Source organism: Alternaria atra (genome assembly GCF_907166805.1).
Source record: "Alternaria atra isolate CS162 genome assembly, contig: 15, whole genome shotgun sequence".
Taxonomy (NCBI): domain Eukaryota; kingdom Fungi; phylum Ascomycota; class Dothideomycetes; order Pleosporales; family Pleosporaceae; genus Alternaria; species Alternaria atra.
Genome location: NW_025091312.1, coordinates 17,637 through 35,776, shown reverse-complemented (window position 1 = coordinate 35,776; position 18,140 = coordinate 17,637). Strand labels below are relative to the sequence as shown.

General features: G+C 48.2%; 4 protein-coding genes across 4 annotated transcripts; 3 read left to right on the top strand and 1 right to left on the bottom strand.

Annotated features, from left to right (window-relative positions):
* Positions 1–380: 380 nt before the first annotated feature.
* Positions 381–944, top strand: ALTATR162_LOCUS65 (uncharacterized protein; the record flags this gene model as incomplete). Its single annotated transcript, XM_043307658.1, has 1 exon — positions 381–944. One exon carries the CDS (start codon positions 381–383, stop codon positions 942–944), a length of 564 nt encoding a protein of 187 aa, XP_043163593.1.
* Positions 945–5,700: 4,756 nt separating this feature from the next.
* On the top strand, positions 5,701–6,747 carry ALTATR162_LOCUS64 (uncharacterized protein; the record flags this gene model as incomplete). Its single annotated transcript, XM_043307657.1, has 1 exon — positions 5,701–6,747. The coding sequence occupies one exon, from the start codon at positions 5,701–5,703 to the stop codon at positions 6,745–6,747; it is 1,047 nt and encodes a 348-aa protein (XP_043163592.1).
* Positions 6,748–8,009: 1,262 nt separating this feature from the next.
* On the bottom strand, positions 8,010–14,481 carry ALTATR162_LOCUS63 (uncharacterized protein; the record flags this gene model as incomplete). The annotated part of the gene is made up of 6 exons (XM_043307656.1): positions 8,010–11,888; positions 11,947–12,150; positions 12,213–12,685; positions 12,734–13,790; positions 13,847–14,138; positions 14,186–14,481. The coding sequence occupies 6 exons, from the start codon at positions 14,479–14,481 to the stop codon at positions 8,010–8,012; spliced, it is 6,201 nt and encodes a 2,066-aa protein (XP_043163591.1).
* Positions 14,482–15,807: 1,326 nt separating this feature from the next.
* On the top strand, positions 15,808–18,055 carry ALTATR162_LOCUS62 (uncharacterized protein; the record flags this gene model as incomplete). Its single annotated transcript, XM_043307655.1, has 2 exons — positions 15,808–16,068; positions 16,127–18,055. The coding sequence occupies 2 exons, from the start codon at positions 15,808–15,810 to the stop codon at positions 18,053–18,055; spliced, it is 2,190 nt and encodes a 729-aa protein (XP_043163590.1).
* Between the last annotated feature and the right edge of the window lie 85 nt (positions 18,056–18,140).

The window sequence follows — 18,140 nt, the reverse complement described above, 5'->3', positions numbered from 1 at the left end:
TGGTTCAACCACGATAGTCATGTATGCTTGGCAGACAGAACTTTTGACAGCGACCTCCGTAGACTTATACTGATTATGATGCAGATTGATGAGAATTGCTACAGGTTATTATTAATGCGAAAGGAAAAGCCGCCGCAGCCTAATTCTGTGTAAGCTGCTGCTGCCTGTTATGTGTTCAAATAAGCAAGTGCACCTGGTCGTATTGCTCGCATTGCTCGCATCTCGAATTTGAGAAAGAGAAAACTCAAAAGGGTTAATAGAATCTTAATTTTGGTTAGAAACGTCCCAAGTATCACAAATCTGGGCGATTTTCTCGTTGACGCAATTACCCATTTTTAACCTCGGAGACATCAAAATTTCTCGGGCTAAACTCACTCAAGATGCGCAAGCTTCGCTACAACGTCGCCTCAACTCTGGATGGCTTCATCGCATCTTCAGACCACACAACAAGTTGGATCGTTGAAGACGCTAGCATCGACTTCACCAGCCTCTACGCTCAATTCTTAACTTTTATCATGGGTCGGCACACATACGAGACTATGCTCTCATTCGGCGAATCCAATCCTTTAAAGTCAAAGTCTGTTGTTGTCGTTAGTCGTAAAATGAGTCCTGACCAGCAGCTAGGCGTTGAAGTCATCAGGGATGATGTCATTAACTATGTAAAAAGGCTGAAGGCTAAGGAAGCTGGAGAAGGCAACGATATCTGGGTCATGGGCGGCGGTTCCTTGGTCGGTTTGTTTTTGAAGGAGAGGTTAGTGGATAGCGTGGAGGTAGCGATCATGCCTGTTGTGCTTGGCGAGGGAGTGAAGATCATTCATCTCCCTGCTGAGGGAGAGTCAAGAGAGAGTAAGGAATGTACAAGATGGACCTTGAAGCTTGAAGACTGTGAAAAGAAAGACAGCGGGATTGTCATGACAAGATACGGGGTTTTTTATGAATGCTGAGTTTAGAGCATCGTTGTGGGGTGATGTACTAGAACTCCGAAGCATACTTGGGCGGCTTAACGCGTTAAGCTAAACCGTTATAGCGTATAACGGTTTAAGATTCTTAAATCGTTATATTGTTACGTGAGCTCTTATTGCGTTATAACAGTTATAACGCGATAAGAGTCTTAGCGCTAAGTACGCTAGTATTGCACATGGAGAAACAGAGAATCTGCTGTCTAGATGCTCCGGACCTTACCTAAAACCCTACTAAATATGTCGTGTATTACACATATACTAGTGCAATGTTATTTAATCCCTCGTCTAAAAGCTTATCTCTAACGCTACAGTATTTATCTTGCAGTATATCTCCTCTATACTTTAACGCTATTATACAAACAGAGACCTTTTAGAGTACTAGCAACTCTAAGCGCAAGTGTACAAGGACTTAGTATGTCTGTACATAATGTCCTTCCTAGTCTAATACTTATCGTAGTAACACTATTACCTATGTTCTAAGACACTATGCTTAGCCTAAATCGTCTTAGCTTCTGCACACCCCTTGTACACTAGTTACAATGCTGTAAGCTACTACCTCTGTATCCTAAACGACTACAGACTAGAACGTTATTCGCAATGCCTTTAATCGACAAGGGTATCGCAACGCACTTGCAGGTCTTCTTACTTAACGTTAAATGCCTTTCTTATTAGTTAAGTAGGCTAAGATAAAAGACCTTGCACTTGCTTGCAACCTATACGTGCAAGACTAACTAATAACAAATTAGCGTACAGCTGTACGTCTTATTACCTTAAACTATTAGTTCTACAAGGGTTATGTTATTAAGGAGAGCTTATTAACAGCTATAAGTCCTATCTATATATTAACAGATCTATAGACATCGCCTTTTCGCTTATCTCTCCTTACTGTATGCGCATAGTAGGTTAATTACAAACATAAGCTTTAGAGAGCTCTTCTAGGTCTACTAGAATGTCGTTACGGTTACTCTAGATAACAGCAAGCATAACTGCTTCTTAGAACCCTTAAGGAATACAGGATACAGTCTAGAGTTAGCTAGCACACAGGGGGATAACGCGACCTTAAACGACACCTGTCTAGACTATCTTAAGTCTCTCCTCTAAAGCAAGCATAACGTATATTATAGTATTAGATGTATAAGCCTTTAATAACGCAGCCTTTATGCTAACTCTTAAAAGGTCTAATTTAATGCTAAAACGCGCCGCATCTAATGCATTAGTTATATTATTAATTTGTCCTTATAAGCCTTCTTGCTTGCGTCTTTAAAGGAAGCTCTAAGAGCTGCTCTTAAGTTTGTAGCTAATGCTACAAGGGAAGATCTTCTTGCACAATTCTTAAGTGCTCTTACGTCTTAGCGAGAGAGTACTAGAGCGCAGCACGAAGCTGCATTAGAGACATTACAGAGTCTAAAACTGTTTCGCTAGGTACGTAGTGTTAAGAGCTGAGGATCTAGTAATAAGGACTTCTTAGGCTTAGAGAATATTCCTACTCTCTAGAAACTCTATTAACTTTGTGCCTAGCTGCGCAGTTTGACTGTACATACAGCAGTATAGGATCGCTAAGTAGGCCTCCGCTTAGGCATTAATAATTAAACTAGGTAGTTGTTGTAGTACGCTGTTATTAATTAAGCCTTAAAAAAGATAACTAAAATTAAACTCTTTATACACGACAACGAGAGATCTCTTAACAACATCTGTCTTACTACTAACGATTAGGTTATACTACAGAATACACATGCATTCCTAGACCTATTCGCATTAGCGACTCTATACGCAGAGGGGAAAAGAGCATCTATCTTACAGTCTATCTTCCTTATAGACTCCCTCCTACTTTATTATAAGCAGCAGAAGGTTAGTGCTAATACCTTATCCTTACCTTACGTCCTTTTTGCTGATGCTAAGTATAGAAACATTACTCGAAGCCTAAACACAAAGATCTCCGCATAATTCGATTAATTGAAATAGGCTAGTTTGTGCTCGACAAGTACTATAAAATAACTGATCACGTTCTAGTGTACGCTGCTGCAATCTTACTCAACCCCTTAAGTAGAGGTGCCTACCTTAAGAGGAACTAGCTAGCTAAATAGTATAAACTAGCTATAGATGCTGCTAATACTTTTTAGCTAAACGAGTTTAAATATAACACGTCTTTAGTCGAGTCTACAACTCCTAAGCTAATGCCTCTACCGCTAAAACAGCATAGTACTGTACTTAACTAAATCTTTAAGCAGTTAAAAGGATTAGGAGAGGTAACTTCGAGCATTAATGATCTAAGAGCTTTCGCAAATGATGCAGCGGTACAAATTAACTGTAGCCCTCTTAAGTAGTGGTGCCGACTAGAACAGCGGCAACGCTACCCTAGGCTAAGTTATATGGCTATCTTAATTCTATCTATTCCTGCAGAGTCATTAGAGCTAGAGAGGACGTTCTTAGGTGCAAGACGGACGTGTTCATAGGATCGGTCAAGGCTTACTTGTTTTAACATTAAGAAGATTAAGTGCATAGGCAGCTAGTTTAGAGAGGGTTATATAAAACCTTCGTCTCTTAATGGAATAGGTTTACCGGTAGAACTACAGCTAGAGGACGATGCGGAGGCAATAGATAACGATGTAGCAGACCTTATAGAATAGGTATAAGCAGGTCTTAGCAGTTTTGCGCTTATATCGTTAAAGTCGTTATAACGCGTTAACGATATAAGATAACGCGTTAAGCCGTTCTAACCTAGTAGGGTTAGCGTGTAACGTAATAAGGTCTTGTGCCCATGTATGCCACCATGGGTACGACGCCGACGGTGCACGGAGCAATTGGTACGGGGAACTTATAGAAGAGGAAACGGAGGCCTGGAACGATGACGTCGGGGACGATGCATGCCATGGCGGCGAGATATTTGGTGAAGAATATTGGGCCAAGTTTGAATTGTTGTAAACTTAGCCGGATACAGAGTGTCATAGTAGGACAGAGCTCGATCGAATCGCTGGAGAGTCTCGACCAATCGTCTGCAAGCCAAGTGAATCAAGATACTCATTCGACTGAGCGAAAATCCTGATTGGTTTACATGAAGTTTCGCGAGATTGATTCATGTGACCTTGCCGGTGATGCGAGGCAGGAATGGTGTCGCACAGCCTTCTCCGTATCAGCAGGTCGGTGTCTGCGCTTGCGTCATTCGCTCCATCCCACCAAGAGCAATTTCGGCACACTTGATAGAGTCAACATTGCTAGGTCGTTAATGATAAAGATTGCGCGATGACCGCATGGGTTGCAATGATCAAAGTCGAGTGTTGAGAAGGGCGTCAAGATTCTTAACTCGCCTCTGGTTGGTTGCAACTGCACGCGACTTCCCCGCCGGCCTATGGTCGAAAGCGGGGCTACAGAGCCATGTTATCTTACACATCCGACATGTTCAATCGGCGTATAAGACTGCAACATTGTCCGTTTGGGTATACTACGCAAACAGAGTACTTGCCCGCCAGAAATGCATTCCGCGGGATCGATGCTTTCTCAAGCACAGGTGAGGTCCTGAGCCGCCCCAGTCGTTCTCGTGAGCTCACCTATAGCTGGAGCGATTTTAGTGGCTGCTGCACTGCTGCCTCCACGCTGTCATTATGCAGCTCTGCCCGAAGGTCTGCGTGATCCAATTGGAACTGTCCCTAACCCCAAGTAATTGTGAATATAATCCCACCTTCCCACATCGCTGATCATACCTGATCCATTCACCAAAATTTTTCCGAGTTCGATCTGCTTTCCGTCGTCTGCTTGCATAACTGGTCTAGCACAGCACATCGAGATGATGACGCAGGCTATATCCTCAGTGCCAGAATTGTGCGATAATTGCCAAAGGATCGACCTCTCACTCTTTCTGCCCTCCGCTGAACTGCAATTCCAGGATGCTTCTGCTTGTTACAATAGAAGAAAAACCACTGCCAAGACTTACATTCGCGAACCAGATGGATCGATCAAGGACGACAGCCCTCGATCACCGGCAGTAAATCTATTATGGTACTCTCTCGATCTTGGATATCTGAAAGCGATGGTTTGTTGCAAGGAAGTGTGCCCCCTCTGTTACTTCATCGCCACAATGTTCGAGAAGCATGACAAACAGGAAGTTTCGAGCTTGCCAGCTGTCTCGGGCTATACCGGCTCTTGCAAAGTCCTCCTGGAAAATATCGAGGTTGGGATTGCATTTGATGAGGACCAAAGCTTGCAGTTCAGCTCACAGTGGGCGGCCGGCTGGCAGTTACATTGTATGTCGCTTTCATGTTGGCTAAAGGGCAAGGCTGAAAATCGCCTAGCTTTCCTGGCTGCACCATCACTAATGCCCGGTAGCGAACCAACATTACTGGCTAGACATCAGCCTGCACGATGTAATCTTGCACTATTCAATTCCTGGCTCCAGATGTGTATCACGAGCCATCCACAATGCTACCGAAGACTGGACAGTGCTACAGCGCCCCTGTGGCTGATAGACGTTGTTAATATGTGTTTAGTCACTTTTATTAGTAAAGAAAGAGCGAACGCGAAGTACTGTGCTTTAAGCTATGTTTAGGGCGGAGGTCCTAAGGAATTCGTCTTAACAACTAAGAACTAGCAAAGATATTGCTAGCCTTACGGACTTCTAACACTCCCAAAAACTATATCGAATGCCGTCGCGTTGACGGATGAGATGGGTCAAAGACACTTATAGGTTGACAGCCTCTGCATCGTCTCGAATGACCCAGAAGATAAAACGATGTAGATACCAGCAATGGCATCGGTGTATGGCAAGGCTTTGCTTACTATCATCGCCGCAGTAGGTAAAGATGCTAACCATGGCCTACCTGACCTTGAGACGTCTCGGACGAAGTACGAAGTAGTAGATCTTGGCCGTTTCCAGATTATAAGGTCACGTTCATCTGGGTATGGCCAGCTTATCAATAGAACCACCTGGGCAACTCGAGCATGGACGTACCAAGAAATGCTTTTATCTCCGCGATCACTGGTATTCCTCGAGAATCATGTCGAATGGGTGTGCAAATGTACCGAATGGTTGGAGGATCACGATTTTGAACATGAGGAGTTCATTTTAAGACGAGACTACTCCCTGCCTGGCTGCGAATACGACCTGTCATTATTAAACTATAGACGTTTCATCTCTGAATACACAAGGCGCAATTTGACATTCGAAAACGATATTGTAAACGCTTTCTTAGGTATCATGGCAGCGATCGATGACAAGTTTTTCTGGGATCTACCACTCCGTGGCTTCGGCGGGTATCTGGTATGGGCATCATCGACGTCATCCTTTGGCTTAGGAGAGCTTCCTGATCAGAGAAGAGATTGTGGCTTGTCTATACCGACTTGGTCGTGGCTGAGCTGCAAGGGTATGATAGATCTAGGTGCACTCAAAGGACCTATTGATTCACTGCTAGCGGCATATCGATGGCGAAGCGGTCAATTGAAACGGATGTGCAAACCTTACACGGCCTCCCTGAATTATTCACCGAAAGACGAACAAAAGGAACAAAAGCAGACCATTTGGTACGATGATTCGGAGTGGACGGTCGGCACCAATGACATACCGAGTGATGTTATGCTGAACGAGGATCAAATCATCTTTTGGGCTTTCACTGTGGCCCACTCCACCACGGAAGAGCGTAAATACGCTCTTGTCGGACAGGACATTTTGCTAAACACACTAGCGCTGAGTATCACATGGAATGACAAGATCGCTACGCATTTGGGGAGCGTTAGCTTTGAAGAAAACGAATGGCCTTTTGAGAGGGCAGTGAAAAAGTTGATGATAATGCAGTAGTCGTTGTGTTACATAGACACCATACATCATGCACAGACAGATTGTTGAAACGAGTTCTCTGCACAACCCAATGATCATTGCCAAACCAGGCCTCCTCGAGGGCCAGAGGCAACTCTACACACTCATGGCTGTGGATTAGTAGTGAAAAGAAGGATAATGCGCACTGGTGTGGTGGGAAAGTGGGGCAGCAGTGTGGGGCAGCCAGAAGCGATCGCCTCGCGTGGGTACCTCTGCTTCTCCACGAGCGCGTCTCAGCTGGTGAAGAACCAAACGATCATCGCGACGTGTTCTCTCCACTACGGTCATATATCTTAACGGGGCCATTCCACCGAGCAGCTGCGTCCCGTCTATTTAAGAAGGGCCATTTCTAGAAGAAGGAAGTTAAGCCTGCGTTAGACGCGACTGCAGCGTGCGCCGCGCGACACCGCGAATGCCGGTGCCAGTATACACCATAACCTAATAGTCTGCGGTAAGATAGCAGAGTACAATCCCTAAAGAATCTCACCTATCAACTCTTAGTTCATGTCGCCTCATCTCAAAATGTTGCATGCTCGTATCTTGCGCGAGCATGACCGCGATTGCGAAATCCTCAGCGATCGCGCGACGCTCATGCGATAGCTCTACACCGCTCTTCCCACTCTTATTCGCTCCTCACACCTACCCACACATCGCTCAAGATGGTGACGACTGGGTCTCTTCACGCGAGGATCCCACGCGACTCACTGAACTTCGGGTGATGTATCGCACAAACCCTCGTCTCAAGGCTCGGCATGTCTGGCAACGGGCTGTACGACTTCCATACATGATGGCGATGGTCATACCTTATTAGAGAGCCCCTGTTCACCTCCCTCAGCCTGCCTTGCAGCATCGCCATACCAATTGCCTACACTAGCACACCACCCCCACTGCGAGGCGCTTGTCAACCACATTGATCCTCGCTTCACGGCTGCTGAGATCTGAGTACAACGCTCGGAGTAGCGACGACGACGGCGACTGCGACCAACGCTTCGAACAGGTCACGAATACCACGAATTCGAATCTGGGCGTCGATTGGGCAACAGGGCATATATGACAGGGAGCTCTTGTTTAGAATCATGCTTGTTCACTGGTATACACCGAACTTCGATACCGCTAAGCGCTAGACGAGTGTGTGCTAAGCACAACATCGATCTTCGTCTGCATAGAAGCATGTCGGAAAACAGATCAAACTAGTTGAAGCGATCCCATTTGGCGTTCCTATACACGACTCCACTATTGTCATCTTATCCCTCGATATAGGCAAATGCCTGCTCCATCTGAGCATGAAGCAAGTGCACATGGCCAGGCATTGGCAGATCGAGATGATCTCCAGCCACCGAAAGCGCCAAAACTTCACCAGCAGTATACTTCTCCCAACCATTCGGTCCAAGATCAGCCTTCGTACGGTCTGGCACCAAGCAGGCAAAGGCACCTAGCTTGGGGTCCTCCATGTAGCCAGGGTACGATGTCGTCGGAATACCCTGCTCCACCAACATTTTCATCAGCTTCTCATTGCCCATCACGCGATTGACCATGCCCTTCTCAGCCCAGATGACAGCCGTACGAGTCGGTCTTTCTTCTTCCAGCATGTACGGCGGGTGGTAGGCGTGCATGGCGACATGATACGCCCGGAAATGCTGTTGGGTGGTGTCAGAGGAGCTCCAGAGCCCGTCCTTCGTAACAGCGGATTCGAAGATGGCGAAACTGGCATCGTCTTCCGAGTTCATCTTGTCTTCGTCTAAGAGACTGGATCGCGGACAGCACATGTCGATCAGCACCAGACCGTCCACCTTGCGACCGGCTTTACCCAGTTGACGACAAACCTCGTATGCAACGATAGAGCCGGCCGAAAAACCTCCAATCATGAGAGGACCCTCTGGTTGTGCTTTCATGAGCGCGTCAACGATAAGTCTTGCTACTCCTTCAATACCGACTTCTTTGGTCAATCTTTTCGGGCAGCGGAGAAATGGCGAGTCGATGCCATATACAGGCATTTTTGACTTGAAGGGCGGCAGATGGATATACGTTGCAATTGTTCCTGTACCGTCAGCCATCATATACAATGGAGTTCTTTTGGAACCGGGACGGCCTTGCAGAAGCATGATTCTGACGACGGGCTCTGGTGACGCGTCATCGTCTATCTTGACCGGTCGCTTCTGTTCTCCCTTGGTCATGCTCTGACGTTCGAGGGGCAAAACCTCCTCCCTGTCACTAGGAGATAGCGAAGAAGCTGAGTCAGACATTGGATGAGCCAATGAACTTGGGCTTGACGGGACGGAAGGTTCAGCACTAGAGGGAATTGCACTGAATCTTGGCTTTTCAGTCGTCGGTTCGTTTGCTCCAAATTCTTTTCGAAGATCACCGATAGTAGGATACTCGAAGACGAATGCGGCAGGCAAATCAAGACCTGAGACATCCTTTACAGTAGCGACAACTTCGATGGCCATGATAGAGTCAACGCCAAGATCGGCTATCATCGTGTCGTCCCTGAATTCGGAGGGATCAGTACCTGTGGCCTTTGAAATGCTGTCCAGGATTGCATTGAATAGCCTCGCGTCGGCAGCAGACTCTCCTTCTTGCTTTTCGGGCTCATCTATTGTTCTTTCTTGTGCTGGCACTGTGGCTGAACTAGGTTGTTGCAACTCTCTTGTTTCAGCATCCTTCTTGAAGTTTCTGACAGGCGGTCTGTGTGCGTGTACAATGGGAGTCTCATGTGGTCCCTCGAGTACATGTTTCCAGGTTGCTCGGGGAAGCTCTTGATACCGGATGTCGACGCATTGTAAGACAATCTTGGACGATTCGGGATCAAAGACAATCGCATCGCAGTATGCTGTGTCCTTGACCCACTTCGAGATACGAGTGTATGTCATATACTGCTTCCCAGGAATCAGGGGAGCCGTCTGCTCGACGCTCGCGAAACCCATTACGATGAACGTGGTCTTGGGAGATTTGCTCGGGTTACCATTTACCATGAAGCCGGCTAAATGCACAAGAGCCTCACCCCAATAAGGTGAGAATGTGAATCGCGTCCCGCTGGGATCATGAGGAAGAGTGACTACTGCTGCAGCCTCCTGGAAATCTTTCGCTATGTAGGCCTCGTTGATACCCTGGAAGTCAGGCGCAAACTCAACTGCGTTGCCAAACAGCGCATAGAAGACCTCTGGTTGCATTCTATGGCCCCGTCCTTCGTTGGCATTTTTGATCGTCTCGTCCATCCTGGCTTTGATGAAGTACGATATCCGGTCCCATTCAACCTGACTTCTGGTTGGGTCGCGAACTTTGACTACGCAAGTACCGAGATCATGCGATGCACTTGCAGATGTAGCCTGGAATTTGATTGAAATTGTCTCTGCAGAGGAGCTGTCCATTACAGCTGTAGTGACAAGATCACCGTCAGGGCCCACAAGCTTTTTCGTCAGAGGTAAAAGAAGCTTAGGGTCATGGAGAATTAGCCAGGGTTGTGTTACGTTCTTCCTACCACTGTATTCGAGGGCATATCTGGTCGCTGCAAAAGCAGCCTCACAGAAGACGCTTCCTGAACACAGTCCAATACCTTGCATCTTGTGGCCGTCCATAAGTCCCATGAATCCCGGGTCGGCAATTGAAGCCCGAAACGCGACCCGGATGTTTGGAGAGGATGACTTGGCCACAAGATATTGTGCGCATGTAGAGATGATTGGCTCGGGTGAGGTGACTGGGGACTGTTCAGACACTACTTCCGTGGCCTTATCGGTATGAGTTATCCAGAAGTTCCTCATGTCCCATGCGTAGGAAGGAAGTGTCAACAACTTGAGGTTGCTTTCATATGGCGCATGGAGTGCGAGCCAGTCAATGTCAATACCACTAGTGTACATGGCCGCGAGAGTTTTCGACAAGGACATCCAGTTGCTCATCTTCGGCTGGAGACTATGCGTCATCTTGGAAGCTGGAGCGGAAAGTGTATCGCGCACGAAGGACATGCAGACTGGTGCAGGTCCGACTTCGAGCCAAACTGGGTCAGCCAACTTGGACTTTACAGCAACAAGGCCACCCATGAAGTCGACAGCTTGGCGTGTCTGCTGAACCATGTACTCTTGTGTGAACACCCCTTCTCTATCAACGACAGATCCAAGCAAAGTTGAAGCCACTGGGGTCTTGGGTGCTGAATATGTCACACCTGCTGCGATGCGAGAGTAGTCCTCTAGGATTGGGTCCATTTGGAAAGAATGGAAAGCGAATGGAAGAGGTAATATCTTCGCACGAACCTTTGTGTTTTGCGCTGTGATGCTCGATTGGAACTCTGCAAGATCTTCGGCAGTACCACTGACAACAGTAGAGGTAGAGCTGTTGATGCAAGCAACGTTACAGGAAGAGGAACGTGTTCTGGGAAGCTGGGCCCGAACTTCATCGACTGGCATGGATACTGACAGCATAGAACAAGAGTCGGATTCGCATCGCTCCAAGAGTAGGAGAGAGCGATGCCCAACCAGATACAACGCGTCTGCCAAAGACAGAACACCAGCGGCATGTAGGGCGGCATACTCTCCAAGACTGTGTCCTATCACCATGGTAGGCTCAATTCCAGCTGATCGCCAGAAATGGGTGAGAGCCATTTCCAAAGTCAGTACAGCGAGTTGTACCTGACTTGCATCCTTTGTAGACACATTGACCGTTTCATTGGTGATAATGTCCAAGAAGGGAGGGAAGTCATACCCAGCACAGATGGAGGCGCACAAATCGACTCTCTCACGGAAGATGGGATTTGAGCGATACAGCTCGGAACCCATACCTCCATAATGAGACCCCTGCCCAGTGAAGACGAATACGAGAGGCGAAGCCCGCTGCGCTACGGAGCTATCGTTGCGTTCGATTTCGGCTTCGAGTTTTGCAATAACCTCCTGAGTCGTGGATGCAGTAATGGCCGATCTGATGGGGTGGTGCATCCTCCTCGCAGTGGTTGTATACGCTAGGTCTTCGACGCGTGTGTTGGGTTTCGATCGAAGCCATCTGAGAAGCCTCTTCTTGTTTAGAAGTTGGGACGACTGTGTTCTCGCTGACATAACAATGGTATGAGCGGACCTAACATCGGCGTTCCTTTCCTTTGTGTCTGTGTAGTCTTCTAATAATAGGCATGCGTTGCCGCCCTGCAATTGGTGTGGTCAGTGTCGTTGTAGCAGATGTCAGTCACATAAGATGACTCACCGCTGCATCAAAGTTGTTGAGAAGTATTCTTCTAGGCTTGTTGTCTGTTGTCTTGAATTCCAGCGGCTCGGAGGAGATTTGGATGTTGATTTCATGTAATGGAGGGAATTTGGGGTTGAGAGTATGGGGCATTCCTGCTTGTGGTGGTATCGTACTATTTTGGAACATGAGAATACTCTTGAGTAAGGAGGACATTCCTGCGGCCTAAGTTCGACAATGGTATCAGCATCCGCAATGTTGAGAACTAGGTTCAAGTTATTACTCACCGCTTCACTATGACCTATATTCGCCTTGATAGCTCCCACATTCAGAGGTCTGCCATCAATTCTCTTCGAAAACACACTGGAGACCGCTCCTATCTCTGCCTTATCGCCTACTTGGGTCCCTGTCCCATGCATCTCGACGTATGAGATATCTTGGGGCGTGACGCGTGCATTTCGCAAGACTTTTTGGAACAATCGTTCCTGGGCAGCAGCATCAGATGTTGTGATGGATGTAGAGTTCCCTGAGTGGTTCCTGGCCGAGGAAGAGATGACAGCCAAGATGTTGTCATTCTGGGCAATAGCATCATCAAGCCTTTTCAGGACCACGGCACCTGAAAAGTCGGCACGACAGTAACCATCCGCATCGTCTCGATAAGTCTTACAGTTCCCCGAATCAGACAAAACCCCAGACCGGCTCAGGCTGGTGAAAGAATGAGGAGTCGACAACACGTTGGCAGCCCCAGCCACAGCCATATCTACATCTCTCGTGATCAAGCTCATGCACGCAAGATGAATGCAGGAACTTGTGGCTGCACAAGCAGAGTCAAGCGCATACGTCGGCCCCTCCCAGTTGAATTGGAAAGCAAGTCGACCTGGCCCGAACGCACGCTGAACAGCCTGCAGAGTGTAGGCATCGCATCCCAGAGCGCGATGACCAACCACATGCCAATCGTCGTTGCATTGGCCAAAGAAGGTTGCAATCCTGGTTGGATCGGTACTCTTGGTTTGACCATCTGAATATCCCGCCATTTCGAGTGCCTCATATGCATTCATCAAGAACAATCGATGAGCAGGGTCCATGAGCATAGCTTCTCTAGGCGATATATGGAAAAATTTGGAGTCGAAGTGTCCAGGATTATTCATGAAGCAGCCGTGACGGCAAGTCATAGTACATCTACCCGGGCCGGCTGGTGGATGCTTAGGCGAATAGTACTCTTCCAGGTTGAAGCGATCGGACGGGACTTCTTCATGCAGATCGAGGCCTTTCAATATGACATTCCAGAATTCCTCGAGGTCATCGCTGCCTGGTCCCTTGCCAGCCATGCCTACAATGGCGATACCGTCATTTGTACCTGAAGTTTGCGGGCTTGCAAGAAACCCATTCTGGACAAACACTTCCTTTCCTGCGGTTTGTAGACACTTGACAAGATATGTTGTGTGGCTGCTGGGACCGATGATCTTGGCTTCAATGTCTTTTGATGCGCCCAGAGCAGCGTTCAGATTGCTGACAGCCTGGACGATGTCCAAAGGCCGTGACAACGTCTGATATGCCGAAGCCCTCAAGAGATGCCTCCATTCTGCGTAGCTCGCTTCCGGAAAGTCGTCATCTAGTCCATGTATCCTGTATCCAGAAGGTAGAGGTGTCTCTAGCAACGGAGAATTTCCAACGATGTAGTCGATATCAGAGTCCGAGACGCTCAAGGTATGTTGTAGAGCATGGATGTTGAGCTCATTCTTTGGAAGATTCTTCAGATTAGGACATTCACTCAAAGTGAGCTCCAAAACAGAAGGAGGCCCTATGATGGTACTCCATCGATCTCCGATGACTCCAATCTTTGCTCTCTTGGAAGAATGAATGCCCTGCGAGAACACTGATTAGTTTCTAGTGTAATTTCATTCGAGTATATAGAACTTACCATGGAACTTTGAAACTGATCGAGAGTTTTACCCAGATCTGCTGCTGGGATACCGAGAATAGCCCAGCCCCAAGTGCCGGGGCTCTCCTCCATAGCCCTTGATCTTACTAAGGTAAGATTGCAGAGTCTCGACCATACACGACCAGCCTCGATGCATGCTGCATAAAGAGTTTCGAAATTGATCGAGATTGACATCACTGCTGCGCTGAAAAGTCCTCCAGAAATACCGATCACCTCGGGCCTGGGTCGGCTTTCGTCAAGTATATGCGGCTCCCGACTCAAAGTCCTCAAACTAGTCAGTATGAGGAGATCGTAGTTGAAGATTGGCAAGAGGCTTACTCTAGGAGAACTACAGCTCGGATCGCATAGATCATCATGGCATGTGCCATACCGAAATCATCTCCAGCGTGTCGATATCTCTCAGCCAACTCTTGGAAACTGGAGGAATCCTTGAAACCTTCTTGCAACACTCGGTCCATGGCTTTGGTCTCTGTCTTGATCGCTGAGAAGAGATCTTCCAAGAACGACCGAATCCAGGGCTTTTTTGCGGCCTGTACATAGACATGGTCGATGCCCTCTACCCAAGGATCTGTGACGTCTCCAAAGAGAAGAACTGTTCGGTGGCTGGTTTTCATAATGACGAAGTATTGAAATCAACGATGAAATATAAAGCTACAAACACTGTTGCAAGAACAACGGCTCGGTGGCTATTGAGAATATATATATTCTCATCCGGCCAGCATAGTGACGGACAGGATGAAACCTAGACGAGTAGTGAACAGACCATGCTATGATGATCTAAGGAGGTTATCGTTCTCAACACTGCAAATCGCTGAATCGAGGAACTGGATACAACCTGTGTGGTACGCTCATGGTATCTCGCGTTGGTTGTGCTGACTGCAGGAAATGTGGATGTGGTCATTACAGCCTTCATTCATTGTACGTACTGCGGCTGGTATCAGCTTGAGCCGGTCGTCCCACATGGGGCTAAACTGATACACATCCATTTAGGAAAATGGTCCATATCTCTCCACCTCACTAAAGCCTATGAGTTCAGCATGTGGATGTAGCTACGATTTCCGCGGAGGCAACGACAATTCAACAAACCAGATGCGCTATCATAATGCGATACCTAAGTGCTGATAAGGACGCCTTGAATCCTTTGAGAGGGACTTGATTGCATATGAAGTCGCCTATTGGCGGTAATTCTAAACCAGCCAGTTCCACTATCACTCAAGGCATTGGGAGAGCCTGGTATGAGAAGATAGAGTGTCAGTGGCGGCTTCCGTCCCGTCCGAATGAGGAATGGAATGATGCTTGAAAGGATTACTCAACGAAAATATTACGTAGGATGACCGTATTTTCGGTGGTGGCCTGAAATCCCTCCGTTTGTTGTCAGTCGCGGGTACGATAGCCCCAGTTCTCCGAGTCAAGTCGCGCTGATCATGTTATCAGAAGAATCCCGCTCAAAGCCTCAGGTTGCGGGCAGCAGGAATGGGCCACAGAAGGATTGGGTGTTGTGCTGGTTGACAACTAAAATTCATAATCTGGGCTACGTGTGAACAGAGGGGATGCGGCAGACTTAGTGAGTCGCGGAACGGACCACGCCGCACCGGTCGATCCCCCGTCACAGCCGAGGTGCTTAGATCTCACGCGCTACGGCCGAACCCCCACGTGTCTCTTGGCATTATTCGCCCGTGCGGCGGACGAACGGCGCTTCCCCCGCCGCAAGCATAAGCTAATGTCCTTCGACCGCCGGCCGCCGTGATTGTCAACCTCTTTCCGCCGTCCGTCAACTCAACGTTTTTTTTTTCGCAGCTGGAACAGAAGCTCAAACTCACCGGAGAGTAGACCCGATGTCGTCTCCACGTGCTGCACCGTCACATGACACATTCCCGAACGCGAAGCGGAGAAAGGTCCGTAAAGGCACACACAGCTGTTGGGAATGCAAGCGGAGGAAAATGAAGTGTATTTTCGATCCGCGCATTACCAGTACCTCCTGCAATGGATGCAGACAGCGTGGCTCTCCATGCATCAGCCAGGAGTTTGTTCAGGACGACTCCCATGTTGCGCACAGTGCGAACGATAGCGCCTCTCTGGACGCCTCAACCCCCATTGCGACTTCTAGTGACGATGCGAGAAGAGCCGATCATGACATTCTCACACCTGTGTCAGTAGACTCTGAGCCCTGCCGATACCTCCCCTCTCGCAAGTCCTCAGATGTACGTCCTGCACCTGTCCCATTATCCTGGTGTACGATCGTTACTGACCACGTTCCAGAAACAATTTACGACCCGGAGCAGCAATGACGCATCAACATGTCCGATGAAACATGAGAAGCTTTCCAGGTATCTACATGAGGCACTACCGTCACGAGAAGATACAGAGCGCATCTGCAAAGCTAGCCGTCACTCCTCCATACTTGCCCACGAGCTCTTGACCATGCCGTACGACACTCTCTATCGAAACGGCCTCAAGACTCCTGACAGTCTGCTTGGCATTCCAGAACCACATGTGCATCCTGTTCTGATTGCGAAGCACATGCTCCAGCTTGCCACGTTCTTGCAGCACCTCCACCCCGATCTTGACAAAGAAATCAAAATTCTTTCTGAGTCCCCGCGCGCCATCATGCAGCGTCTAGTTGATATCGCAATCCACCACGTGACAACCAACAACGAGCTTTTGGGCAGTGTAGAAAGTCTTGAGTGTATCATGATCGAGAGTTTGTACCAAGCAAACATTGGAAACCTTCGAAAAAGCTGGGTCGCGGGTCGAAGAGCGATGAGTATCGCACAGTTGATGGGACTCCATCGATCCGACAGCCTATCGAAGTACAAAGTACTCGATCCTAAGACAGAGTACAACCCACAACTGATGTGGCTCCGCATCGTCACCTTGGATCGACACCTGTGTCTCCTCCTGGGCATACCGCAAGGATGTACCGACCGCAGCATGGCCTCTGAAACTTGCCTTTCCAACGATACGCAAATGGGTCGTCTTGAGCGCCTACACTGCGTACTGATGTCTCGTATCCTGGAGCGTAATGAATGCAGTCCCAATGCTCAACATGCTGTCGTCACCCGCGAAATCGATTTGGAGCTGCAAAAAGCCGCTCGTGGCCTCACGAGCAAATGGTGGCTAGCCCCCAAGCTCAACACTGCCTCTGCCGACCTACAAGTCCACTTTTGGGACACGCGACGGCTTCTTGCGCAGATATTTCACTACAACCTGCTGATCCAGTTGCACCTACCATACATGCTGCGCGTCTCGTCTGATGAGAGTAAACACGACTACTCACGGATGACGTGCGTAAATGCGTCGCGTGAGGTGCTGTCGCGCTACATCACACTGCGTAGTTTGAACCGCATTGCGTACAGCTGCCGCACCGTCGACTTTCTTGCCCTCATGGCGGCCATGGCGCTGCTACTTGCACACATGGACTGTCATCGAGCTGAAGCGGACAATCCGCTCGCGCACCAATATCTGAGCGATCGTGCCATGATCGAGCAAGTCCAGGAGAACATGCATGAGATTAACAAGTTGAATTCTGACGCACTGAGTGCTCAAAGTGCAGATCTGCTGAAGAAGCTACTGGCGATAGAGATGGAGGCAGGCGATACGCGAGTGAGCGTGAGTGAGGCGAGTAATGGGGTCGTGCAACAAGATGGTACAACACGAGAAGAGGATGGCGTAGTCAGCGTACAAATTCCGTATTTTGGCATCATTCGCATCGGAAAAGATACCCCTACCGAAAATCAAGCTTCAGTCACTGCTACCATGCATGGAACAGCTCCGTTGCAGTTAGATCGATTCCCAACTACCACCAACACCAACTCAGATCCGGTGCATGTTCATTCTCAAGCCCGCTTCCCCTCATCAACACAATTGAGCTATTCTTCCCATCCGAACACGCCACCTCCTGCTCTTTCTCTTAACAACATCGCATTCCACGCCACATCTATGGCAGCTCTTCCAGATTCTTCAGCTGTTTTCACGCGTCAGCAACACCAACAGCAGCAACAAGAACACCAAGAATTCGGAGGAGATTTAGCCACTGTCTCCGATACAGCTTTTTCATCGTCACTCCCTGCACCATGGCAGGGTAATTTTCCAGAGCTAGCTGCAGGAAGTGAGGACTGGGCGTTTCAGGGGGTGGACATGGCGTTTTTTGAGAGCATAATGAGAAGTGACACAGATCTTGGGCAATGATCATTAACCCTCCCCGACAGATTGATGTTAGGCATTCATACGTACTTAGCTCTAATATTCTCATGTGCCGTGTTAGTGCTGTGGT